This window comes from Anomaloglossus baeobatrachus, chromosome 5 (genome assembly GCF_048569485.1).
Source record: "Anomaloglossus baeobatrachus isolate aAnoBae1 chromosome 5, aAnoBae1.hap1, whole genome shotgun sequence".
Lineage (NCBI taxonomy): Eukaryota > Metazoa > Chordata > Amphibia > Anura > Aromobatidae > Anomaloglossus > Anomaloglossus baeobatrachus.
This window is the reverse complement of record NC_134357.1, coordinates 396761486-396785048: the sequence shown is the minus strand read 5'-3', so window position 1 is coordinate 396785048 and position 23563 is coordinate 396761486. Positions and strand designations below refer to the sequence as shown.

The following is a 23563-nucleotide window of genomic DNA, read 5'->3' as shown; positions in this document are numbered from 1 at the left end:
CCGGGACCACTGACCCCTACCAACAGAGGGGGAAAACAACATCCCAGCTGCTCCCTACCATCGCTCCCGGTATCCCTGTCACCAGCAGCGGTGGTGCCTATCTTCACCACAACCCGTGGGTGGCGTCACGGGCTAAATCCCCCAAACCAACCACCCCTTTCACTCACGGGCGAGGAGCGCCGCTTGAGTCCCCGGGTCCGGCCCACCGCTCGAGCCACCGAGCAGCAGCAGCAGAAGTCCCAGACCCGAGCGTAGTGAGCGCGCCCCTCCGCCCGCGACATGTGCTGCCGCAGGAACGACGAACAACATCGTACCGGCAGCAGCAATGATATTAAGGAGATGAGCGACGTGTCAACGAGCAACGATTTTTCACGTTTTTGTGCTCGTTGATCGTCGCTCATTGGTGTTACACGCTGCGATGTCGGTAACAGCGCCAGATGTGCGTCACTACTGACGTGACCCCAACGATATATTGTTACCGATATCGCAGCGTGTAAAGCACCCTTAAGTCTGCACGTGGGATATAGATAGGATGGGGGGTCTCTCACTGTCAATGAATGTCAGGCAGAGCTAATAACAGAAAGCAGTGACCAGGTGACAGAATAAACAAACCCACTAAGCTAATATACCTAACATGTGACAGGTAGGTGTCAGCCAGCTACTTTCTGTAGGAGGAAAAATCTTGAACAGAAACAACTGAGTTTACAAGAAAAAAACACTAAACCCCGAACTGCACATAATGAGCTCTATTAAGCTTTCCAATTTGCTGAAAAGCAGCCTTTAAAATGGATTGTCCGGCAGGCCAGAGGCTTCCTGCAATTCCATTATTGGATCATGTGACCACTACGGCCTGTGATTGGCTACAGTGGTTAGGTGCAGTAATGCAGTACCAAAATTTGTATATTCAATGTTTGCATATTTTAGCTTTTCAGAGTGCTGCTGTATATATATTTTTGTGACTTTGTTGAATTTTCTGCATGCACATGTTCACACCTAGTGGATGTGCTAGTCAGTCTTTTTTATCTTTGTATTCCATTCCTTTCTGGCTGAGCACTACACCCTTCAGCCAAGGTATTTTCATTTTAGCTGGATCCTACCTGCCTATTGCTTGTAGACTTTTGAACCCGGATAGAGGTGTATTCAGATAGGGTCCCGACAAAGAGAGATATGCCTTGTCGTTGGCTGTCCGGCTCACATGGTTTGGCCAATTTGTAAACTAAGTATCTCATTTTTTGCAATAGCAGTAATTCAGTACCAACATTTCTATAATCAATGTTCGCATATTTTAGATTTTCAGAGTGCTGCTGTATATATTTTTTTATACCCCATATGTCATGGAAAACTACTGCTTTGGCCCATGGCAGGGCTCAGAAGGGGAGGAGCACCATTCGTATTTTTGGAGCTCAGAATTGGCTGAAATAAATAACAGACGCCATGTCGCGTTTCCAGAGCTCCTAATGTGCTTAAACAGTGGAAATTCCCCACAAGTGACCCCAGTTAGAAAATCTTTAGATGTGTGAACACTTTGATCCCCCAGGTGCTTCATAGAATTTTCTAACGTTAAGCCGTGATAATGAAAAATACATTTTTTCCATACACATGTTGCTTTTGCCCAAAATTTTTAATTTTCATAAGGGCAACAACAGGAGAAAACGGACGATACAGTTTGTTGTGCTGTTTCTCCTGCGTACACCTATTTTAGAAACTAAACCTCTCGAGGAATTTATCTAGGGGTACATTGAGTATTTTTCACCCTCACACAATTCACAGAATTGTAAATCATTGGGCTGAGTAAATGAAAGTTTTCCATTTCCCTAATACAACGTTGCTTTGGCATCAAGTGTTTAATATTTTACCCCATATGTGGTTGAAAACTACTTTTCCACTCCTGGCTTTGGCAGACAAACACATAAAAATACTGATGTGTGAATGAGGCCTAAGATTTAAGACTGACAGACAAGGAGTGGCAGGCTTTTCCTTATGAATTTAGATCACTTGGCCAATGCCGTGTTCTGGGTTAAGATATTTTGTCAGAAAGAAAACCACTTCTGCAATATTAAAAGACAGCTTCCTGGCAAATACCAGGTTCTGGATTAGGCAAGATTGGCAGATGAACTGTATTCAGGGAGTAATTTTCATTTTAAAGGATGTGGATTTGGCAGAAGCAGGTTCTCAATTTGAAATTATTGCCAGGCAAGTACCAGTTATTATTACTTGTCATTTTACTCAGAGTTTACAGATTTATTAGATTTGCTGGTGGAAATAGGGGCTATTTTTGCCCTCAAACTAACAATAAGTATTTAAGATATGGGTTTCTTTCCACAGTTTTTTGGAGTGGATTTTTTCAGCTATAAAATCCATATTCAAAAACTGCAACAACAAAAAACATTTGTTTTTTTGCTGTGTTTTATTGCAATTTTTGTGTATGGGGAGTAGTAATGAGGGAGCTCTAACATGCTAGGGTGCTCATTACAAAGAACTCGGAAAAATGCTCGAGGTCCCGATTGATTTCCATTATACTTGGTACACAAGTCTGAGAGTCCGACTGCTCATTACAAGTGCCAAGCACCAGAGCATATGTAGACGCTGGAGAGACAAGATAGTGCAAATAGCGTCTTACCCAAATATCATAGGGTTGTGAAAGTCACAACCTCTGTAACAGCATGATTGACTGCAGCAGACCCACGTGGCATCAGCAATTGGAGGAAGAAAAGGGTAAAAATTGTGCTGCCGTTGAAAGACCCAGACCAGGATGAAGACGTGAAGTGATTTTTTTTTTGTGAAAACATTTCAGAGCTAAATGCTTCTTCTTAAGGATAAATAACATTACAACACAAAGGACATACATAGTAGGTTATTATCACGGGATGCCCAGGGAACACATAGCAGCCTATTCTGGCTCTAAGGCTGGGGCCCCTGTGCTCACCCTAACACCCGGAGGTACCCTTGAAGGTAGGGAGGTCCATGATCCCAACCGAGGCACGCAGTCTCCTGTCCTTGTCCCTGATGGAAAGACCCGCCTCGACAACCCACCATCTGGGGAGAAGGGACAAGAAGAGAAGACAACAACCCCACCGACAAATAAAGACAAAACAGGGGTAACAAAGACAACAACTCGTACACACGGCAACCACACACAAAGGAGCCACTAAAAGTGCACAAAGGTAACTATAAAAGGGGGGAAAGAAAATAGACTACTGGGTAACATCCACACCATACAACCAGCACACCTAGAACTGCTGCAGCCCACATCACAAGTCTCAGAGAGCGGGATTCACCAGCTCCTTTCTCCTCCTGGCCAGGCTACCAAATGATGAAACTAACCAGCACCCTCTGGTGGAAGTAGAGGGTGTTTATAGGACCTGGTCCTGGTCCCAACCGAAAACACCAGGAGGTAGGAGCTGCTGGAAGGTAAACTGACATTAATCCTCTCCCCCCCCCAAAGGAAAAGAAATCTGTTTAAACAGCGGAGTCTCACAAGATAAAGTAAGACTCTGACCCACAACCTGTCACAAAACTCTGCAACAGAGAAAAGACACTTATATAGAGAAAAGCCCGCTTGACGAATAAAATCACTTCTTGTTTTCATCCTGGACATGGGTCTTTCAATAGCACAGATTTTACCGTTTTCCCCCTCTGATTGTTTGCTGAGCACTCGAGCATGGTAGTGCTCGCTCATCACTAAGCCATTTCTACTTCAGTTGATTTAGGAGTCACATTTTGAGTGTTTTTGTTTCCAAGCAGAAACGCATCAAGAATTGACATGGGGTTTTTTTTGTGTGCTTGAAAAATATGTAAGTTTGACTACTGGATGAACTGAAGCAGAAAAAACAACTCGTACACAAAAACAACATGAAAACTCTTTGAAAAAACTTTAAGCGCTTTTTGACAAGGATTTTTCAATTAAAAAAAGCCACATAAGAAAACAAAACTCAGTATGAACATAATCTAATTAGAGGGTAAGTGAACAAGAGGTTTTATAGGCCTCGTGCACACATTGAGTATTTAATGAGTTCTCTACCTTAGTATTTGTAGCCGAAATCAGGCGTGAAACAAATGGGAAAAGTATAATAGAAACACATCACCACTTCTGTATTTTTTGAGGTTGAGGGCTCATGCGCACGTAACTGCTGATTCTTCTGCAGCGATTTGGCAGCACATGTGCGCTTCAAATCGCTGCAGAAACACTGCGTAATGAATGCAGTTTTTTTGTTAAAAAAAGCAGATTTCATGCGCTCGGGATGCTGCCCCCACCATAGACAGAGTGGGAGCTGCATCTGTGACGCCCTGGACTAGCCAGGTAGTCACAGACATAACACCACACACACCCCCTTCCCTAGACAGTCACACCAGTCAAACAAAAACCCTTATTTCCTCCCTCCAGGGTCTGATGTCCACACCAGGTGGGGCGGAGCCAGGCGGTTGGCCCCACCCACCGAGGAGTTCACAGGTCTGGAGGCGGGAAAAGTGACGGATTTGTGTAGACAGTGAAAGTCAGAGGTCACAAACTATCGGTGTCTGGGTAGGGGCCCAGACACAAACAGCAAGGTTGGCAGACGGTGGTGGCCATCTGCAGGAGTTAGTGAATCTCTGCAGAGCCGTAGGACCAGGGTCAGGCGTTGGCCCGCCGGTACCGAACCGGGGAGCGGAGTGAAGCTAAGCACACAGGCAGGGCCATTGGACCCCGACTAGGCTTGGAGCCGCCGACAACGGTAAAATCCGAGGGTGACCGGAACCCCAGGGGTTTCGCAACAACCAAGACCCGACAGAAGGCAACAGTCCACACCGAGAGGATATACAGCCACCGCCATAGGCTAGAGATCCAAGGGCCAGCGCCTGCGGGCAAAACGGGCTCCTACGGCACCTATATGCCGGGGAGCGGACTACCGGTGGGCAACGACAGGAGTCAGAACATTCTAACAGGTGCAGGGAAAGACAGCCACCATCAGCCGTCCGGGGAGAGCACAACACTGCAGCTGGCTGCGGGACCCGTCCTTCCAGCCGTTTGTTTTACCCGAGACTCTGTCATTGACTGTCTGAGTGAGTACACCAGTGCCATCCGGCACTGCGCCGCGCTGCCCCTGCAACCCTGCACCTCAGCGATCCAGCCTCCCCGTATCACCAACCCCTACCCACGGAGGGGACAGCATCCTAGCTGCTCCCTACCATCCTTCCCGGGATCCCCATCACCAGCAGCGGTGGTGCTAATAAATCACCACGACCTGTGGGTGGCGTCACAAACTATCTCCCTAAACAAACCACCCCCAGCAGCAAAAGCCCCGGACCCGGGCATGGCGAGCGCGTCCCCTCCGCCCGCGACACATCCAGAACGCACAAATAAGTGACATGCTGCTTTTATGATCGCACGGATTTGGGTCAAAATTTTAGCACCCAAATCGCTGCGTTCATAAAAGCAATGTGCGCATGTGTCATGCACAATCTACATAGATTGTGCAGGGGACGCAGGACGCATGCATTTACGCTGCAGTGCTATACGCAGCGTAAATGCATGCAATTACGCAACGTGCACACAAGCCCATAGGCTTGCAAATACTGAGGTAAAAAATTCACTAAATATTCAACGTGTGCATGTGGCCTCATATACATATATTGGAACAGATTCTGCTTCTATATCCTAATGGAAACTGGTTTTTTTTTTCTATTTATTCCAATGGAAGAACACGCCTATAAATGAACTGTGGTGTCTCACCCCAACCATTCTTCCGTCCGTTGGCTACAAATACTGAGGTAAGAAACTTATTAAAGACTCAACATGTGCACATGGCCTTAGGGGTTGTAAAAGACTTGAGACTGGGGTGTAGGTTCACCTTACAGCAGGACAACAACCCTAAATATATTTTATCGGATTGCAGTAATCTGTGCAAAACAAAGTGAAACCGAGGCCTTAGAATGAAGTTCATGTTCGATTCAACGGCTGATCCATTTATTCCCTCAGTGGCTGTGAGCCCTGCACTTGGTTTTACCTGTCCACCACAAAGAGGATGAATGGAGCTGTGGACACAAATTCAACCTGCCCCTCTATTATAAAATGAGGATAAAAATGCCCTGTCAGAGATAAAAGTTCCCCATTCTGCAGACTGGTGCAGTTTTTAATGTTCCACCGATTAATAAGTTATCAGTGACCCTGTTAATCCTATGGATCTGTGATAAATAAGTTTTTTTGGTGAAAACAAGTTAATGCAAACTACCGTAACTGTACGTCCCAGTTATGGTGTGCGCATACTAGATGTGCTGTAGTCTCCTGTATTTTACTGTCAACGCTCCCAAGGGGAGCTTACAGGTATTGGCGTAGTGTGGGACCCTAGAGTCATTTCCTCCTGTGGGCCCCAGACACCCCAGTCTGACCCTGGATATAGGTAGGCCAGAGCACTCTGGGAGCTATAGTGTCACACAGCTGGAGAGCCACAGGTTGGATACGAGTGCAGTACACAAATATGTATTAGGAATTTTTCATAAGCAGATAAAACATAATGTGGTTTTATGCAACATCCGGACGTAGTTGCCACATGGCAAGCAATGCTAGAGCATAATAGAACAGATACAGGCAGCATCTGGACTACAGCAATGGCGTCCTATTTATTAATATCGGCCGGATATTCAGATTTTCAGTCCAGGGTTTGCCAGGTTGGTGGATTCCATATTTGTTACATTGGATGATGTAGTAAGTGAGCTGCACGACTCAAGTACTGATCATTGCTGCCACCTAGTGGATGTTTCTTGAACAGAGCAGTTAGAATATTGTTTGATATATTGCATCTGTTACGATACGATACGATACAATACGATACAATTTATTGATCCCGTGGGAAATTCTGGTATCACAGCAGCACAACTTAAATAATAACAGGAATTACGTAATTGACAAGACAGTAGAGTTGACAGAAGAACATTATACATTAGATTAGGTCATACACAGTGGGTAAACTGAAAATTAGAAGAGCTGTAGAAAATATTAAAGGGGTTGTCCTCCTTTTGGGAATATTTTTTTTTTTACTTAACATAAACAGATTTTCTGGATTCAGAAAAAAACGTTCGCCGGCTACAGTTTATTAACTAAAACAAAAACAAAAAAACAACTCATCCTTAACTCATCCTTTCCAGGTCCAATAAGTGAGCAGAGCTGATGGGCTCAGTAATTAGCAGCAGTGAGTAATAGAGAGAGGGACAACGGTGGAGACACTGTGCTGGACCATGGGATGGTAAGTAAAGGACGTCTGTTAAACAATCCGTAGCTCAGTAACCCGGGGTCGTCATGGTGACGACCCAGTGTTGCCATGGTAACAATCAGGTACCTGTGATCGCAGTAAGCGATTCCTCTCCCTGCCTCCTAAATGATGCGATCACGATTGATTGCAGCATTTAGAGGGTTAAACTACCGGGAGTGTTGTGGGAACTGCACATGGCAGTGAGAGCCGGGTCTCAGCTGTGGCATCAGCCGGAGACAGGGTGGCGATTGCGAAGTACAACACAGGAACCCCCGCAATCGCCATGACGTAAAAAAAAAGCGAAAAAACTTATGGAAAAAAAGCGAAAAATGAGATGCTCTGTTTTTTCCTACCAAAACATGCAGTTTTGTGTGCAGAAAAACTCCACACATCTGCTACAGCACATAGCCTTAAGGGGGCTTTACACGCTGCGACATCGCTAATGCGGAGTCATTGGGGTCACGGAATTTGTGACGCACATCTGGCCGCATTAGCGATGTTGCTGCGTGTGACACCGATGAGCGATTTTGCATCGTTGCAAAAACGTGCAAAATCGGTCATCGGTGACATGGGGTCCATTCTCGATTATCGTTACTGCAGCAGTAACGATGTAGTTCGTCGCTCCTGCGGAAGCACACATCGGTATATGTGACGCCGCAGGAACGAGGAAGCTCTCCTTACCTGCCTCCCGGCCGCTATGCGGAAGGAAGGAGGTGGGCGGGATGTTACGTCCCGCTCATCTCCGCCCCTCCGCTGCTATTGGGCGGCCGCTCCGTGACGTCGCTGTGACGCTGTAACGCCCGGGGACCAGGGGTACTCAGATCCGGGCCACAGGGTCACTTCTGTGGGTATCACGGTGGCGTGACCCGGTCTGTAATCCCAGGCTCCACAGTAAAAGGGGATTTGGTAAGGGAGATTGTCCGTGACGCCACCCACGGTTGTGGTGAGGTTGGAACACCACCGCTGCTCTGGACGGGATCCCGGGAGCGATGGTATGGAGCAGCTAGATGTTATTTCTCCCCTCCGTGGGTAGGGGGTTGACTGTCCCGGGGCCCGGTGATGGGGTAAGCAGGGAGCAGGGCGCAGTGCTGCGGTGCGGTGCCCGAGGGCACGGGCGTACTCACAAGTAATTCACACGGAGCCACTGGTAAACTAGGAATTGCCGGTGTCCGCAGCCTTCGGTACGGGGGTGTTAGTGTCCCACACACGGTGCAGCAGCTCCTGTTCTTTCCCTGTAGCCAGGTGCCTTTCTCTCCACTCTCTTCCACTTTCTCCTCAGCTGGGAACGGGGAGTCCACTCCCCTGTAGTGACCTGGGTCACCCTAGGTACCGAGGGGCCACTACCCTGCTCCGGCTACCTCTGGCCCCTTCCTCACTACGGCCTGTCCCGGCCCTCTCGGAGCACGCTTCACTTTCAGCCTGGGAGCTACAACTCCAGACTTCTCTTCTCTCTGTCTCTCCTACACTCTGCTCCAGCCCCTCCCCTCTGCTCTGCTCTGCTTTTCTCTTACCCTGGGGGATGTGGTTTGTCTTGCTGCACCAGTGTGGGATCAGATTACCAAGGAGGATTAACTTTCTGTGACAACCTTGCTTTGCCAGGGCGTCACAACGCCGCACGGACCGCCCCTTAGAAAGGAGGCGGTTCGCCGGTCACAGCGACGTCGCCGGGCAGGTAAGTATGTGTGACAGGTCTGGGCGATGTTGTGCTGCACGGGCAGCGATTTGCCCGTGTCGCGCAACAGATGGGGGCGGGTACCCACACTAGCGATATCGGGACCGATATCGCAGTGTGTAAAGTAGCCTTTAGGGTGCATATAATCAAAATCCCTTATCAATCTGTGGAAATTAAAATTCAGAACATTTAAAGGAATTGTCCAATACAATTTTATTTTAAACCATGTGCTTAAGAGCAAACAGGCAGTTAGTTGCTAGCTACCTGCCTGTTCTACCTGGTGCCAGGTCAGAGCGGTCACGGACTGCTTCACATCAATAGTGCAGCTCTTTCTGTTCCGCTCTGCTCTGTCGACAGCCTGTGACCAAGTGACACTGATTGACAGCTGGCTCTCCACAGTTAAGCGGAGGGCAGCTGGCTGTCCATCAGCATTACTTCACTGGTAACTACTTGTCAGCAGAGCAGAGTGGAAGAGAAGCAGCTGCTCTGCCCATGTGACATCAGGGAAGCCACAGAATTGCCGGCAAGAGAGAGGACAAAACAGACAGCTAGTTAGATCCAAAGTAAAAATAATAAAATAGTCATGAATAACCCCTTTAAGCCCTGCCCCAGGAATATCCCCAATGTTCCGGGGTACTAGTAAGCACCAGACATGCCAAAAGTGAACACTGGTTGGTCAGGCTACCGTGGAGGTCAGAGCTGAACACTGGACCGTAACTCCAAGATCTTTGTTCATTTGTAGTATGGAGGAGTCCTGAGCTAAAAATGGGGCACTTTTTCTCCTGTACCTGTGATTTTTTTGTAGCTGAATAGACCTGTAGAGTTTTTCCTTACTGTATATATCACCCTTTTACAGTTTGTAGCTAACGTCTTGATTTATGGTGTGTAGACATGTCTCCCTTGTAACTAGTGATGAGTGCGCACCACCATGCTCTGGTGCTCGGTACTCATAAAGAGCAGTTGACGCTCAGATGGGTGTGACTGAAGTACCCAAGTATAATGGATATCAATGGGGAATTCAAGCATATTTCTAGATAATTTCCCAGAAAAATGCTTGAGTTCGACGAGTTTACGCAAGACCATGGGGGGTTTTGCCAAATTTCTAGAAAGACATCACATTTAGGCCCAGTGCCTACGCTGTGTAGTTTTGACGCATATTTTCAGAAATCTGCAGCAAAATCTGCATGTCCATTGTGAATCCAGCAAAAGCAGTCTATGAGAATTCAGAAGTGCCGTGTCCACTTTTCTTATTTTTACCTTGCGTTTTTGGTGCAGATTTGGTGCAGAAAAAAAAGAAATCTGCACCAAATACGCAAGGGAAAAATACTCAACGTGGGCACAGCACTTCTGAATTCTCATAGACTTTGCTGGCTTCACAATGGACATGCAGATTTTGCTTCAGATTTCTGAAAATCTGCGTCAAAATCCGCAGTGTGGGCACAGGGCCTTTGGCTATGTTCATTCCAGTTTCTTTCCTTCATTTGACATTTACACAGGGAAAAGCTTCTGAAGTGTTAGGCTATGTGCCCACGGGAGTTTAAACCTGCGGATTTAGCTGTGGAAAATCCACGGATTTTCTGGATTTTCCAGATAATCCACTGGTTTCAGCATGTACAGACACTCCCCAAGTTATCCTATGGGACATGGGAGTGCTGTGTCCATGCTGCGGATACGTGCAGCTGCAGAACATGCTGCGGATCTCCCGCAGCCGCACGTAATTACATGTCAATTATTTCTGCAGAATTACCTGTGGAAATCCCGGCCCTCCGCTATGGAGATAGAGGCCGGGACTTCCACAGGTAAGCCGCATGAATGCCCGCAGGTTTTCCGTAGCTATTTCGCTGTACTACCACAGCTAAAAATAGCTGCGGATTCCGGCAATCAGCTGCGGGAAACCTGTGGATGTACCTGCGGGTATATCCACAGGTACATAGCCTTAGGCTATGTGCCCACGGGAGATTAGACCTGCGGATTTATCTGCGGAAAATCCGCGGCTTTTCTGGATTTTCCTGATAAATCCGTAGGTTTCAGCATGCACAGACACTCCCCATGTTATCCTATGGGACATGGGAGTGCTGTGTCTGTGTCCTTGCTGCGGATATGTGCGGGTGAGGAACATGCTGCGAAGGTCCTGCAGCCTCACGTAATTGCATGTCAATTATTTCTGCGAAAATACCTGCTCTCCACTATGGAGATACAGGGCAGGACTTCCGCAGGTAAGTCGCACGAATGGCCGCAGGTTTATCGCAGCTATTTCGCTGTACGAAATTTTGGATTCCGGCGAGCATCTGCGGGAAACCTGCGGACATACCTGCGGATATATCCGCAGGTACAAACTCCCGTAGGCACATAGCCTTAATAGGTAGGACACCTATGATCCTGTTCATGCTGCATTCTGCAGCACACATCTCTGAGAATTCTATTGGAAACTACATGACGCTGGAAGGGTCTACTGCAGTGTTCCCAACTCCAGTCCTCAGGAGCCACCAACAGTGCATGTTTTCAGGATTTCCTTAGTATTGCACAGGTCATGGGATTATAATTAAATTATCACTTGTGCAATAGTAAGGAAATCCTGAAAACATGCACTGTTGATGGGCCTTGAGGACTGGGGTTGGCGAACACTGGTTTACTGTGTTCTTGTGCCAACCTGAAACAATGACACCACCGCAAACAAGTACAAAAACAGCCCAGTGTTTCATGCTTTTGACTACATTTGTTTTATTTATTTCAGCAGTTCCCTCAACAGCAGCTCTAAATCCTATTTTGGAGGAATTCAGACAGAATCTTTGGATTTAGAAACGAGCACTCTGCATGACAGTATGAACAGGCACTAAGGTAACATCTGTCATCGGCTTCTATGTTAAAAAAAAAACCCAGATACATTTTACTGGCTCTTACACTATTCCATGCAGTTTTTTGCAGTATACTGACATATTACATATCACATAAAAGTCTTCCACACAAAATACTTTTCTGGCCTTAGTTTGGTAATAGACCCCCTTTGGAGGCTTTGAGCAGGGACAAATCCTAAAAATAGGGCAAAAATATGTGGAGAACATCGCCTAAGCTTGAAATAAACCCACAGGAGGACATTCCAGATATTGCATTATTGATATCTATGTAAATAGAATTATACAGATGTTTTATTGCAAATCAGATCTCGCTATAAACCGGGATGTCTCATGGACAGCTGGTGAGACTTTTTTCCTTGGGATGGATCCATGAGGGTAGAACATTGGATCTCACGATGTCCTAGAACAATGTCACAAGTCTCGGTCACAATGTTCTCTCCCGTGATGCTGCCAATATGGCTTCAGATCTGTAGTTTGCTTTGCTCCATACTTGGCCTGTGATTGTGTGGGTGGCCACTATGTCGCATCCCATTATGTTGACACTTGACACCTGCATTATTGATTGTCATTTTAGAGGATGTTATCGTCTCATCGCTCATTTTCTTTTATCATTTTGCACATTTTCTCCAGAGCCTCACGAACACCTTCTCCGGTGAGGCCTGAGCAGCCACATATGTCCCATTGCCTGGCAGGATAATGGTGAAGTTTGAGATGATTCACAAGTTCAGGAGGACTACAAGCCCCATCCAGATCCTGCTTATTGGCTAGAACAATGAATGGTAAGGCCTGTGAGTCCATAGTTACTGCATAGTAGAGATCATCGTGGGCATCATAAAATCTTTCTGTGTCTGTACTGTCGACTACAAACATAAAGCCTTGGCAGCACTCCAGAAAATGTCTCTTTAAGGGGCCACCTTTGGCTCCTAAGCTAACATCCCATATGACAAGTGATAGGTTCTCAAAGATGTCCAAGGTCTCTACATTGTACGTAGCGGTTGGATAGGTTGTCACAGCTTCGTTCTGCTTCAGTCTGTACAGTATTGTGGTTTTGCCACTTCCATCAAGCCCAATCATTACAATAGTCACCTTCCTGAGCTTCATCCTGTCACACAGCCCCTGTACCCGGCTCACCAAGGTGCCCATAGTTTCTACAGCCCCTAGAATGTGAGCAGAGAGGATGCACTCACAGAGGATGCAGTCACTATTGACTCACAGAAGGAAACTCAGACTAATGACATGTGATCATCATCTCCTCCCACCTCTTCCTACTTCCTCCCAGTCATTCCTGTGCTATGCCAAACTCTCTATGCTGGGAGCAAGCAAAAAGCTGTCAGCTCAGACTGATACAAAAGCACTGAACTTTAGACACGTACAGAATGCTGCACCAAGGGCTCCAGATAGGAGACACAATTTAACCCTTTGTTTTCAGACAGCCATATATTTAGCTGCATGACCTCAGTAATAAGAGATAAATCTCTGCAGGCTTGCCTCAGAACCCATGTATAGACCCTAATAAATGTATACACCCTAATCAGGTGTCCTGCCATGATAGCTTATTGAGTGACATTCGGTGACTGCCTACAGAGTTAAAAAAATACCACACTCCCTCATTAGTATGTTGTTTTAACTCTTTACTTTCCAGAGTGTACAAGGAACACTGGTTACATGGTCATATCAGCCTAACCCAGAACAAATACTATGAGTCCGTTGCTACATTCAAAAGTGGCCCCTGTAAAATATGAGATCCTCGGGCATATTAAAATCCCTAATTGTCAGTGTCGAATCCTGACGATAGCAGCTGTTTGTTACCCTGGGGTTATTTCATTATGTGTATTCAGATCCTGGGGTATGACCAGTCATGCTGGTGACATCATTTTCTCTGGGGCCCTCACCTGTGTCTGTCAGGATTGGAAGCAGAGGAATCATCCTACACAACTCGGTCTCCTGACAGTGGACTAAATGGGGCTTTACACGCAACAACATCGCTAACGAGATGTCGTTGGGGTCATGGAATTCATGACGCACATCCTGCCTCGTTAGCGACGTCATTGCGTGTGACACGTACGAGCAGGGCCGTATTTACCATTAGGCACCCGTGGTCCCGTGCCTGGGGGGGCAGGATGCGGGGGGGCGGCACCTTCTAGCAGTAAAAAAAATAATTTTTTTTTTACATATCTATTAAATCCGCTGTATTTTCGGAGGGGGGAGGGGGAGAGGCGTACCTCCATTTATTTGTATCCGCATCAATTAAGACGCAAATGCAGACAAACTGCGGCGGCCGGGCACAGAGAGCTGATTGACCCCGGAACTGCCGGCGCCTGCACTTCCGGGGTCACAGGCGCGCCAATCAGCTCCTTCCCCTGTGCTGCGTCCAATGCTGTGTGGATTTGATTTCACATGCAGAGCTCACAGCAGGACGCCGCAGAGGACGCCGCGATGGAAGCCGGTGTCAGAAGAGGATACTCACGTGAGCCAGGAAGATGACAGCGGGCCCTGGAGCAGGTAAGTGCTCGCAGAGCTGAAGATTCATAAGGAGCGTGGGGGTGTCTCTAATGCAGACTGGAGATCTGCGCATGTGGTGGGGGGAGAGAGGCTGATATTGGGGGAGACTTGGGGGAAGAGTAGCTGATACTGGGGGAGGCTGGGAGGAGAGAGTCTGATGCTGGGGGAGGCTGATGCTGGGGGAGGCTAGGAGGGGGGAGGCTGATGCTGGGGGAGGCTGGGAGGGGGAGGCTGATGCTGGGGGAGGCTAGGAGGGGGGAGGCTGATGCTGGGGGAGGCTGGGAGGAGGGAGGCTGATGCTGGGGGAGGCTGGGAGGAGAGAGGCTGATGCTGGGGGAGGCTGATGCTGGGGCAGGCTGGGAGGAGGGAGGCTGATGCTGGGGGAGGCTGGGAGGAGGGAGGCTGATGCTGGGGGAGGCTGATGCTGGGGGAGGCTGGGAGGAAAGAGGCTGATGCTGGGGGAGGCTGATGCTGGGAAGAGGGAGGCTGGGAAGAGGGAGGCTGATGCTGGGGGAGGCTGGGAGGAGGGAGGCTGATGCTGGGGGAGGCTGGGAGGAGAGAGGCTGATGCTGGGGGAGGCTAGGAGGAGAGAGGCTGATGCTGGGGGAGGCTGGGAGGAAAGAGGCTGATGCTGGGGGAGGCTGGGAGGAGAGAGGCTGATGCTGGGGGAGGCTGGGAGGAGGGAGGCTGATGCTAAGGTTAGGCTGATGCTGGGGGAGGCTGGGAGGAGAGAGGCTGATGCTGGGAGAGGCTTGGAGGAGAGAGGCTGATACTGGGGGAGGCTGGGAGGAGAGAGGCTGATGCTGGGGGAGGCTGGGAGAAGAGAGGCTGATGCTGGGGGAGGCTGGGAGGAAAGAGGCTGATGCTGGGGGAGACTGGGAGGAGGGAGGCTGATGCTGAGGGAGGCTGATGCTGGGGGAGGCTGGCAGGAGAGAAGCTGATGCTGGGAGAGGCTGGGAGGAGAGAGGCTGATGCTGGGGGAGGCTGGGAGGAAAGAGGCTGATGCTGAGGGAGGCTGATGCTGGGAGAGGCTGATGCTGCGGGAGGCTCGGAGGAGAGAGGCTGATGCTGGGGGCAGAGAGGCTGATGCTGGGGGAAGCTGGGGGAGAGAGGCTGATGCTGGGGAAAGCTGAGGGAGAGAGGCTGAAACTGGGGGAGGCTGGGGGAGAGAGGCTGATGCTGGGGGATGCTGGGGGGAGAGAGGTTGATGCTGGGGAAGAGAGGCTGATGCTGGGGCAGAGGCTACTGCTGAAGGCGGGGGAGAGAGGCTGATGCTGGGGGACGCTGGGGGGAGAGAGGTTGATGCTGGGGGGGCTGGGGGAGAGAGGCTGATGCTGGGGAAAGCTGAGGGAGAGAGGCTGAAACTGGGGGAGGCTGGGGGAGAGAGGCTGATGCTGGGGGACGCTGGGGGGAGAGAGGTTGATGCTGGGGAAGAGAGGCTGATGCTGGGGCAGAGGCTACTGCTGAAGGCGGGGAAGAGAGGCTGATGCTGGGGGACGCTGGGGAAGAGAGGCTGATGCTGGGGCAGAGGCTACTGCTGAAGGCAGGGGAGAGAGGCTGCTGCTGGGGGAATGGGAGAGAGGGGCCAATGCTAGAGACAGAGGACAAGGGTTGAGGGATAGTGCAATGACAAAATCGATTGGGTGGGGGGAGTGTAAGGACTCAGAATGAGAGGGGGGCAGCATTGGGAGCTCATTATGGAGAAGGGGCAGCATGTGTGGGCTCAGTATGGAGTGGAGCAATGTAGGGGAGTCAATATCAAGAGTGGGGTAGTGTGTGTGTGGGGGGGGTGTCTCAGCATAAGAGCTAGTGTGGTGGTCTTAGTATGATGAATGGGGCAGCATGGAGGTGTCATTATGGAAAAGAGGAAGGCAGCATTAGGAGCTCATGGAGAGGGGCAGCATGCATGGGACATTGTGAGGAGGGGGCAGCATGCATGGGACATTGTGGGGAGGGGGCAGCATGCATGGGACATTGTGAGGAGGGAGCAGCATGCATGGGACACTGTGAGGAGGGGGCAGCATGCATGGGACATTGTGAGGAGGGGGAAGCATGCATGGGACATTGTGAGGGGAGGGCAGCATGCATGGGACATTGTGAGGAGGGGGCAGCATGCATGCATGGGACACTGTGAGGAGGGGGCAGCATGCATGGGACACTGTGAGGAGGGGCCAGCATGCATGGGACACTGTGAGGAGGGGGCAGCATGCATGGGACATTGTGAGGAGGGGGCAGCATGCATGGGACATTGTGAGGAGGGAGCAGCATGCATGGGACATTGTGAGAAGGGGCAGCATGCATGGGACATTGTGAGGAGGGAGCAGCATGCATGGGACATTGTGAGGAGGGAGCAGCATGCATGGGAAACTGTGAGGAGGGGGCAGCATGCATTGGACATTGTGAGGAGGGGGCAGCATGCATGGGATATTGTGAGGAGGGAGCAGCATGCATGGGACACTGTGAGGAGGGGGCAGCATGCATGGGACATTGTGAGGAGGGGGCAGCATGCATGGGACATTGTGAGGAGGGGGCAGCATGCATGGGACACTGTGAGGAGGGGGAAGCATGTATGGAACATTGTGAGGAGGGGGCAGCATGCATAGGACATTGGGAGGAGGGGGCAGCATGCATGGGAAATTGTGAGGAGGGGGCAGCATGCATGGGACATTGTGAGGAGGGGGCAGTATGCATGGGACATTGTGAGGAGGGGGCCGCATGCATGGGACATTGTGAGGAGGGGGCAGCATGCATGGGACATTGTGAGGAGGGGGCAGCATGCATGGGACATTGTGAGGAGGGGGAAGCATGCATGGGACATTGTGAGAAGGGGCAGCATGCATGGGACATTGTGAGGAGGGGCAGCATGCATGGGACATTGTGAGGAGGGGGCAGCATGCATGGGACATTGTGAGGAGGGGGCAGCATGCATGGGACATTGTGAGGAGGGGGCAACATGATGTGAGGTCAATGTGCAGATCATATTTCATAATTGAGGAAGGTGTGGTGGGTATAATTTATAAGGGAGGGCAGTGTGTAGTTTATTAGGGGTAGTGTGACAGTCACAGTATATAAGTGGGGACGGTGTGGTGGGAATATTTTATACTCATGCTATGTTTTGATGTGCCTGTGGTGATCTCCATTGGGGGGGGTTAGTGCCCTTCGTTTCTCATTGATACTTTTTCAAGTGTTTTATAGAGTAGATCTGCCTTAAACAGATGTTGTGTGCGAAAACTCATAGTGTTACGTTGTCACTAAGGGGCGCGACCACTTAAAGTGCCTAGGGCAGCACGAAGGCAAAATACAGCCCTGCGTACGAGCGACCGCCAACAATGCAAAATACTCACCAAATCGCTGATTGTTGACACGTCGTCCATTTCCCAAATGTCGTTGCTGATTTTGGACGCAGGTTGTTCGTCGTTCCTGAGGCAGCACACTTCACTACGTGTGACACCCCAGGAACGACGAACAACAGCGTTCCTGAGTCCTTCGGCGTCGAGGTGGGCGTGACTTTCATGCGGCTGCTCTCCGCCCCTCCGCTTCTATTGGACGCCTGCCGTGTGACGTCGCTGTGACGCCACACAAACCGCCCCCCTTAGAAAAGAGGTTGTTCGCCGCCCACAGCAACGTCGCTAGGAAGGTAAGTACGTGTGACACGTACCTGCGATATTGTTCGCCATGGGCAGCGATTTGCCCGTGACGCACAAATGACGGGGGCGGGTGCTTTCACATGCGACATCGCTAGCGATGTCGCTGCATGTAATGCAGCCTTTAGGAAATTCCATTCTGATCTATCTACACTGCTTGTGGCTTATAAATATAGACCGAGTTCACTATATAAAGAAGGAGCAGGCTGATATCATGGTCAGCAAGGCAGGGCTAAGAGGCCTATGGGTGGCGGCAGCCCAACCCTTTAGTCACAATACTCACAAAATTGAGCCCCCCCCCACCGTACACAGATTCTCGGGGTACGGGATAATGACGCCAACATTCAAGGTACAGGATAATTACGCTGACATGGGATAGTGTCACTGACACTTGGCTCTTTTCCTCAGCACTCATATTTCCCATGATCTGAAATCCCTCTATCAGCACCCAGCTTTCCAATGTTCTGATATCCGTCTTGTCCACAGCACGCACCTTTCCCATACTCTGCTATAAATCTTTCCCTCAGCATGCAGCTTTCCCATGGTCTGATAAAGATATTTCCCTCAGCATCCAGCTTTCCTATGATATCAGAACATGGGAAGGCTAGGTGCTGAGGGAAAGAGCCTCTTTCCCTCAGCACAAAACTTTTCCATCCCGTGCTTTTATCTTTGTCCCCCTTGTATATAGCTCTACAAATACTATAATGGCCCCCACATAGTCTTCCATATAGTATAATGAATCTCAAATAACCCAATGCACCCCCATAGTCCTCCATGTAGTATAATGCACCCCCATAGTCCTGCAATTATTATAATGCACCTCCCATAGTCCTCCATGTATAATTCAACCCATAGCTCTTCATATAATGCATCCCATAGTCCTTAGTCCTCCATATCATTTAATGCAGCCCCATAGTCCTCCATATTACCTTATGCAGCCCCCATACCATTTTATACAGCCCCATAGTCCTTCATGTTTTATAATTCAGGCCCATAGACCTCCATATTATATTATGCCGCACCCATACCATTTAATGCAGCCCCATAGTCCTCCATGTTTTATAATGCAGCCCCATAGTCCATATTATATTATGCAGCCCCTATACCATTTAATGCATCTCATAGGTCTCCGTGTTTTATAATGCACCCCCATAGTCCATGTATAAGGTGTCTTTCATATTGTATTATGCAACCCCCATAGGCCTCTTGCCACCATGTACTCACTGATTAAAAAAAAAATAAACAAGTACTCACCTCTCCTCATTCTCCCACTGCTGCCGTCAGTGTCCCACACTCTGCAGTCTCAGCTCAGCAGTGCGCAGTAGTGACGTCACCGCGTAGGCACAGGGGGAACATGATGAAGGATGGAGCGGAGCACTCCGCTCCATCCTTCATCATTACTTTGTGCGATGAGGGGCAAGGGCCCGCGGGCGAGGGGGGCACGGTGCCGCTTCTTGCACCAGGCCCCCCGTCTCATGGTCCCCATAGCAGCCAAGTCGTCTGCCACCGAACAACGCAGCTCCTCTCTCACAGAGAGGAGCCAGCTGCTTCGCTCAGGGCTAGCAGCGGGCCCCTAACCACGACAGGCCCGGTTGCAGTCGCGATCTCTGCGACCGCTATCTTTCCGCCCTGTGTCTTAGCATTGTTCCCTAAGCTAAGCAATCTGGAAAGTAAAGAGTGAACACAACCTCAGCCAGTAGTGAACACAGACAGAAAAGGGACCATGTGCAAGAACAGTAAATGGGCCCTTTTCGATCCAATAACTCATCATATTGCACAATTCCAGCTGTTTTGGAGGTGTTAGTGGCCCTCTTATCTCCTAGGCCCTTGTGCAGCTGCACAGGTTGCACTAATGATATGCTCGCCCCTGACCTCAGCAATATCCCCCTGCCACTCCTGTTCCACTGTCAGTTTCTACTTCCTGCTACAGTGATGATGTTCTATCACATGGGCATATTACCGCTGCAGCCAAACACTAGCTTAGTGAGTCACTGCTGTAATCATTGATTGACTAGAACAGTCACATGTAAATAAGACTGGAACTACCCTGAGGTAGTTCAGGGCACTTGGAAGAAGCAGCCCAAATAGATTGACATGCCCCCAGTGCACCTCAAGCCTCATTTGCATATGGCTTCTATGCTATAATTTTCATTACCTGGCACATCATATCACTTGAAAAATAGATATTTTTATTGGGGGACAAATGTCTATACGGCCATACCACTACTACTATTTTTAAAACAATGTGCAGACAGGTTCCCTTTAATGTCTGGATACCTCTCTAATTGTTCTTCATCTGTGACCGCAAATAGCCGCCGGAGTGACATCAAACGCTCATCGCGCAGCTCACTCAGTCTCTGACTTAACCTCACAGTGAGTGGTCATGTTCTATGGCCACTCGGTGTGAGCTGGAATTCTCATGAGACCTTGTGTGGATTACGTTGGACCTGCAGGGGTGTTTTGAGGTTAATAAAGTGGTGAAAGAGGGTGCTTTTTGTCTTTTATTTTAAATAAAGAATATTTACAGTGTTTGTTTACTTACTTTTGTAGCACCCCTGAAGCCATCAGGGAGCTACTGTGCTGCCCCCCACGTCAGTAGCAGCCGGGCTCGAGTGATTTTGATCCGCAGTGGCTCGAGGGATTTCCCGACCCGGGGGTCAAGCGGACACTCAAATAAAAAAGCGGACGTATATGTACGGAGGTTGCTGTAAACACTTCGTGACGCCACCCACGGTGTATGGTAAGGTGTGGTACCACCGCTGCTGTTAGGGGTGCACCCGGGGGAGATGGGATGACAGCTAGATGTTGACCCCTCTGTGGGTAGGGATGGATGCCCCGGGGCGCAGTGTCCAGAACATGGGGAGTGATGTGGGACGGAGATGGCGCACCGGGCCGGACCGGGGAGTGTTGGTGTACTCACTGTGGAATAATTGCACACAAGTCCGATGGTAAACCAAAAGGCAGTGGCCAGCTGCCGCGTCCGGGTGTACTCGGGTCCCACACCCGGGCTGGAGTACTGATGTCCCTTCCTCCGGCACTCTGTAATTTTCCTCACTTTTGGACGACTCCGTCTGGAACGGGGAAGTCCGCTCCTGGTATGTTCTGGTTGGGAGATGTGCCCACGAAAACGGACCCTTGGGATTTCAGTGGGTGTTTGCAGATACCCTATCCCCCGCGGTGGGCTGCCGTTTTGCTCTATCTGGGCTAAACTTCTGGAGCTAGGCCTGAAACCTGCTCCCTGCCTGGTGAATTAGAGAAGGGGCTTGCAACCATCTTCTAACTAGGGTCCAGGTACCCTGCCTGTGCATGGTTTCCGGACCGGATCTCCACGGTGGGTACCGGCGGGCTCCAATCCTGTCCCGGTCCATACTGGATCTCCCGCGACCGTATTCCCGTTGCCTTTGGACATGGTCCACTGCTTGCCACCTAGCCAGTAGACCAGGGCCACTACCCCGGCTACTCTCTACTTCAACTTGGTCCTCACTACTCGAAGTCTGAACTTAATCTGCTCTGTTCCTGCCCCCGGATCCTCAAGACCCCTAGGTGAGTGCTCCCAATCCGCTTGGTCCTGCCCACTAGTGTGTCCTTCCTACCCTGGGGGGTGACTAGGATTTTGTGGCTAATGGAACCTTGTGTGGGAAGGTGTTATGTAGGGTGCAATGTACTTCTGTGACCACCTGGTGGCGCCAGGGCGTCACACTACAAGGTTCTGTATCCTCACCAGGATGCAGGGCCTACCCCCTAGGGCCCTGGAAGACTAGTGCCGGTCACACACAAACAGGCAGGTTATATGACTTGGCATGGGTATACACTCGTTTTTCTGGACCATATACCAAATGTCAGGCTCCAATGTAATTTGAAAGCAGTGCGAAAATACCATCTACTAGTGAGTAGCACATAAGGATGTCAGGATATGCAGCACTCTGCATTATATCTACTTGCTCTTGTTATGTGTGGCTTCAGCTATCTGTACATATTTGTAACCGCCTTGTCCCTGGGATCATTTCCCATGCTGCATTCTCAAGTGTCACTGTCACAACAGGTTATGTATAAACTTCCAACACTGCACAAAATGACAGAGCAATACGGAAGTCTTTCCATATTGACCTTATCAGATCTAAGAGATCTATTTAAATGCCTGGGCAACCCTTTCTTAAATGAAACAGTACCCCAGGTAAAGTAAAAAAAACAACGTATACTTTCCTCCAGGACTGGCACCATTCCAGTGATGTTCACGCTGTGTCTGTCAGTACTCATGTGGCGCCCTGGACTAGCCAGGTTGTCACAGGTACTACAACACACACCCCCACCCCGAGACAGGCACATCAGCCAGACACAAAATCCTTGTTGCCTCCCTCCAGGTGCTGATGTCCACACCAGGTGGGGTGGAGCCAGGCGGTTGGCCCCACCCACTGAGGAGTTCACAGTCCTGAAGGCGGGAAAAGGAAGTTAGTTGAGTAGAGAGTTCAGCGAGGGAAGTGAAAGAGAGAGGAGTGTGGAGCAAACTGACCGTGTCCAGGTGTGTGGCCCGGGCACTTAGAGCAAGGTTGGCAGACGGTGGTGGCCGTCTGCAGGAGAGGCAGATCAACGCAGAACCGTAGGACCGGGGACGGGCGGTGGCCCGCCGGTACTGAACCGGGGAGCGAAGTGAAGCCAGCACACACAGGCAGGGCCTGCGGACCCCGACCAGGCTTGGAGCCGCCATTAGAGGTCAAATCCGTCAGTGACCGGAACCCCAGGGGTTTCCTAACAGCCAAGACCCGATTGAAGGCAACCGTCCAACCAGCAAAAGGAAATACAGCTACCGCCACACCTAGAGTTCCAAGGGCCAGAGCCTACGGGCAAAAGGGCTCCTCCGGCACATATACATGCTGGGGAGCGGGTTACCGGTGGGAATCCATCGGTACCGAACATACACAAAGGTGCAGGGAAAGGCAGCCACCACCAACCATCCGGGAGAAGCCACAGCAGCCGGCTGCGGGACCCGTCTATCCAGCCGTTTGGTTTACCAGAGACTTTGCGTACATTTGTGGCTGAGTGAGTACTACCGTGCCGTCCAGCACCGCGCTGCGCAGTCCAAGCGACCCTGCACCTTCCCGGCCCTGCCTCCCCGTCACCTCACCGGGCCCCGGGACCACCAACCCTTACCCACGGAGGGGGAGAACAACATCCCAACTGCTCCCTGCCATCGCTCCCGGGATCCCCGTTACCAGCAGCAGTGGTGCCCAACCTCACCACAACCCATGGGTGGTGTCACGGACCAAATCCACAAAACCAAACTACCCCCCTTTCACTCACGGGCGAGGAGCGCCGCTCAAGTCCCCGGATCCGGCCCACCGCTCGAGCCACCGAGCAGCCGTCGCAGCAGTGCCGGACCCGAGCGTTAGCGAGCGCAGCGCAGCGGCGCCCTCCCCGCCCGCGACACTCACATCACACTGTTATGTCGCGAAAGCACTACAGTCAGTCAGCAGCTCCAGAAAAAAAAAGCTTCAGCTTTTTCTGAATGTGAACACAGCTCCGCCCCTTTCGGCCATGTTTTTTCCATCTCCTAATAAGAAAGTCCTTGGTTCCCCCTCTCCACCCACAGCAGTTTTTAATTGCAATGAGATGACACACAGTTAGGGTCACAGAGCTAGGGACCCCAATATAGAGATATACCTTGAT

General features: G+C 50.1%; 1 protein-coding gene across 1 annotated transcript; it reads right to left on the bottom strand.

Annotated features, from left to right (window-relative positions):
* Nucleotides 1–11721: 11721 nt before the first annotated feature.
* Nucleotides 11722–12953, bottom strand: LOC142310200 (uncharacterized). The gene has a single exon (XM_075347685.1). It carries the CDS (start codon nucleotides 12894–12896, stop codon nucleotides 12342–12344), a length of 555 nt encoding a protein of 184 aa, XP_075203800.1. The 5' UTR covers nucleotides 12897–12953; the 3' UTR covers nucleotides 11722–12341.
* Nucleotides 12954–23563: the final 10610 nt, after the last annotated feature.

Bases quoted from the DNA above. Each gene is read 5' to 3' on its own strand.
- LOC142310200 (XM_075347685.1), bottom strand. From the start codon at position 12,896: ATGGGCACCTTGGTGAGCCGGGTACAGGGGCTGTGTGACAGGATGAAG.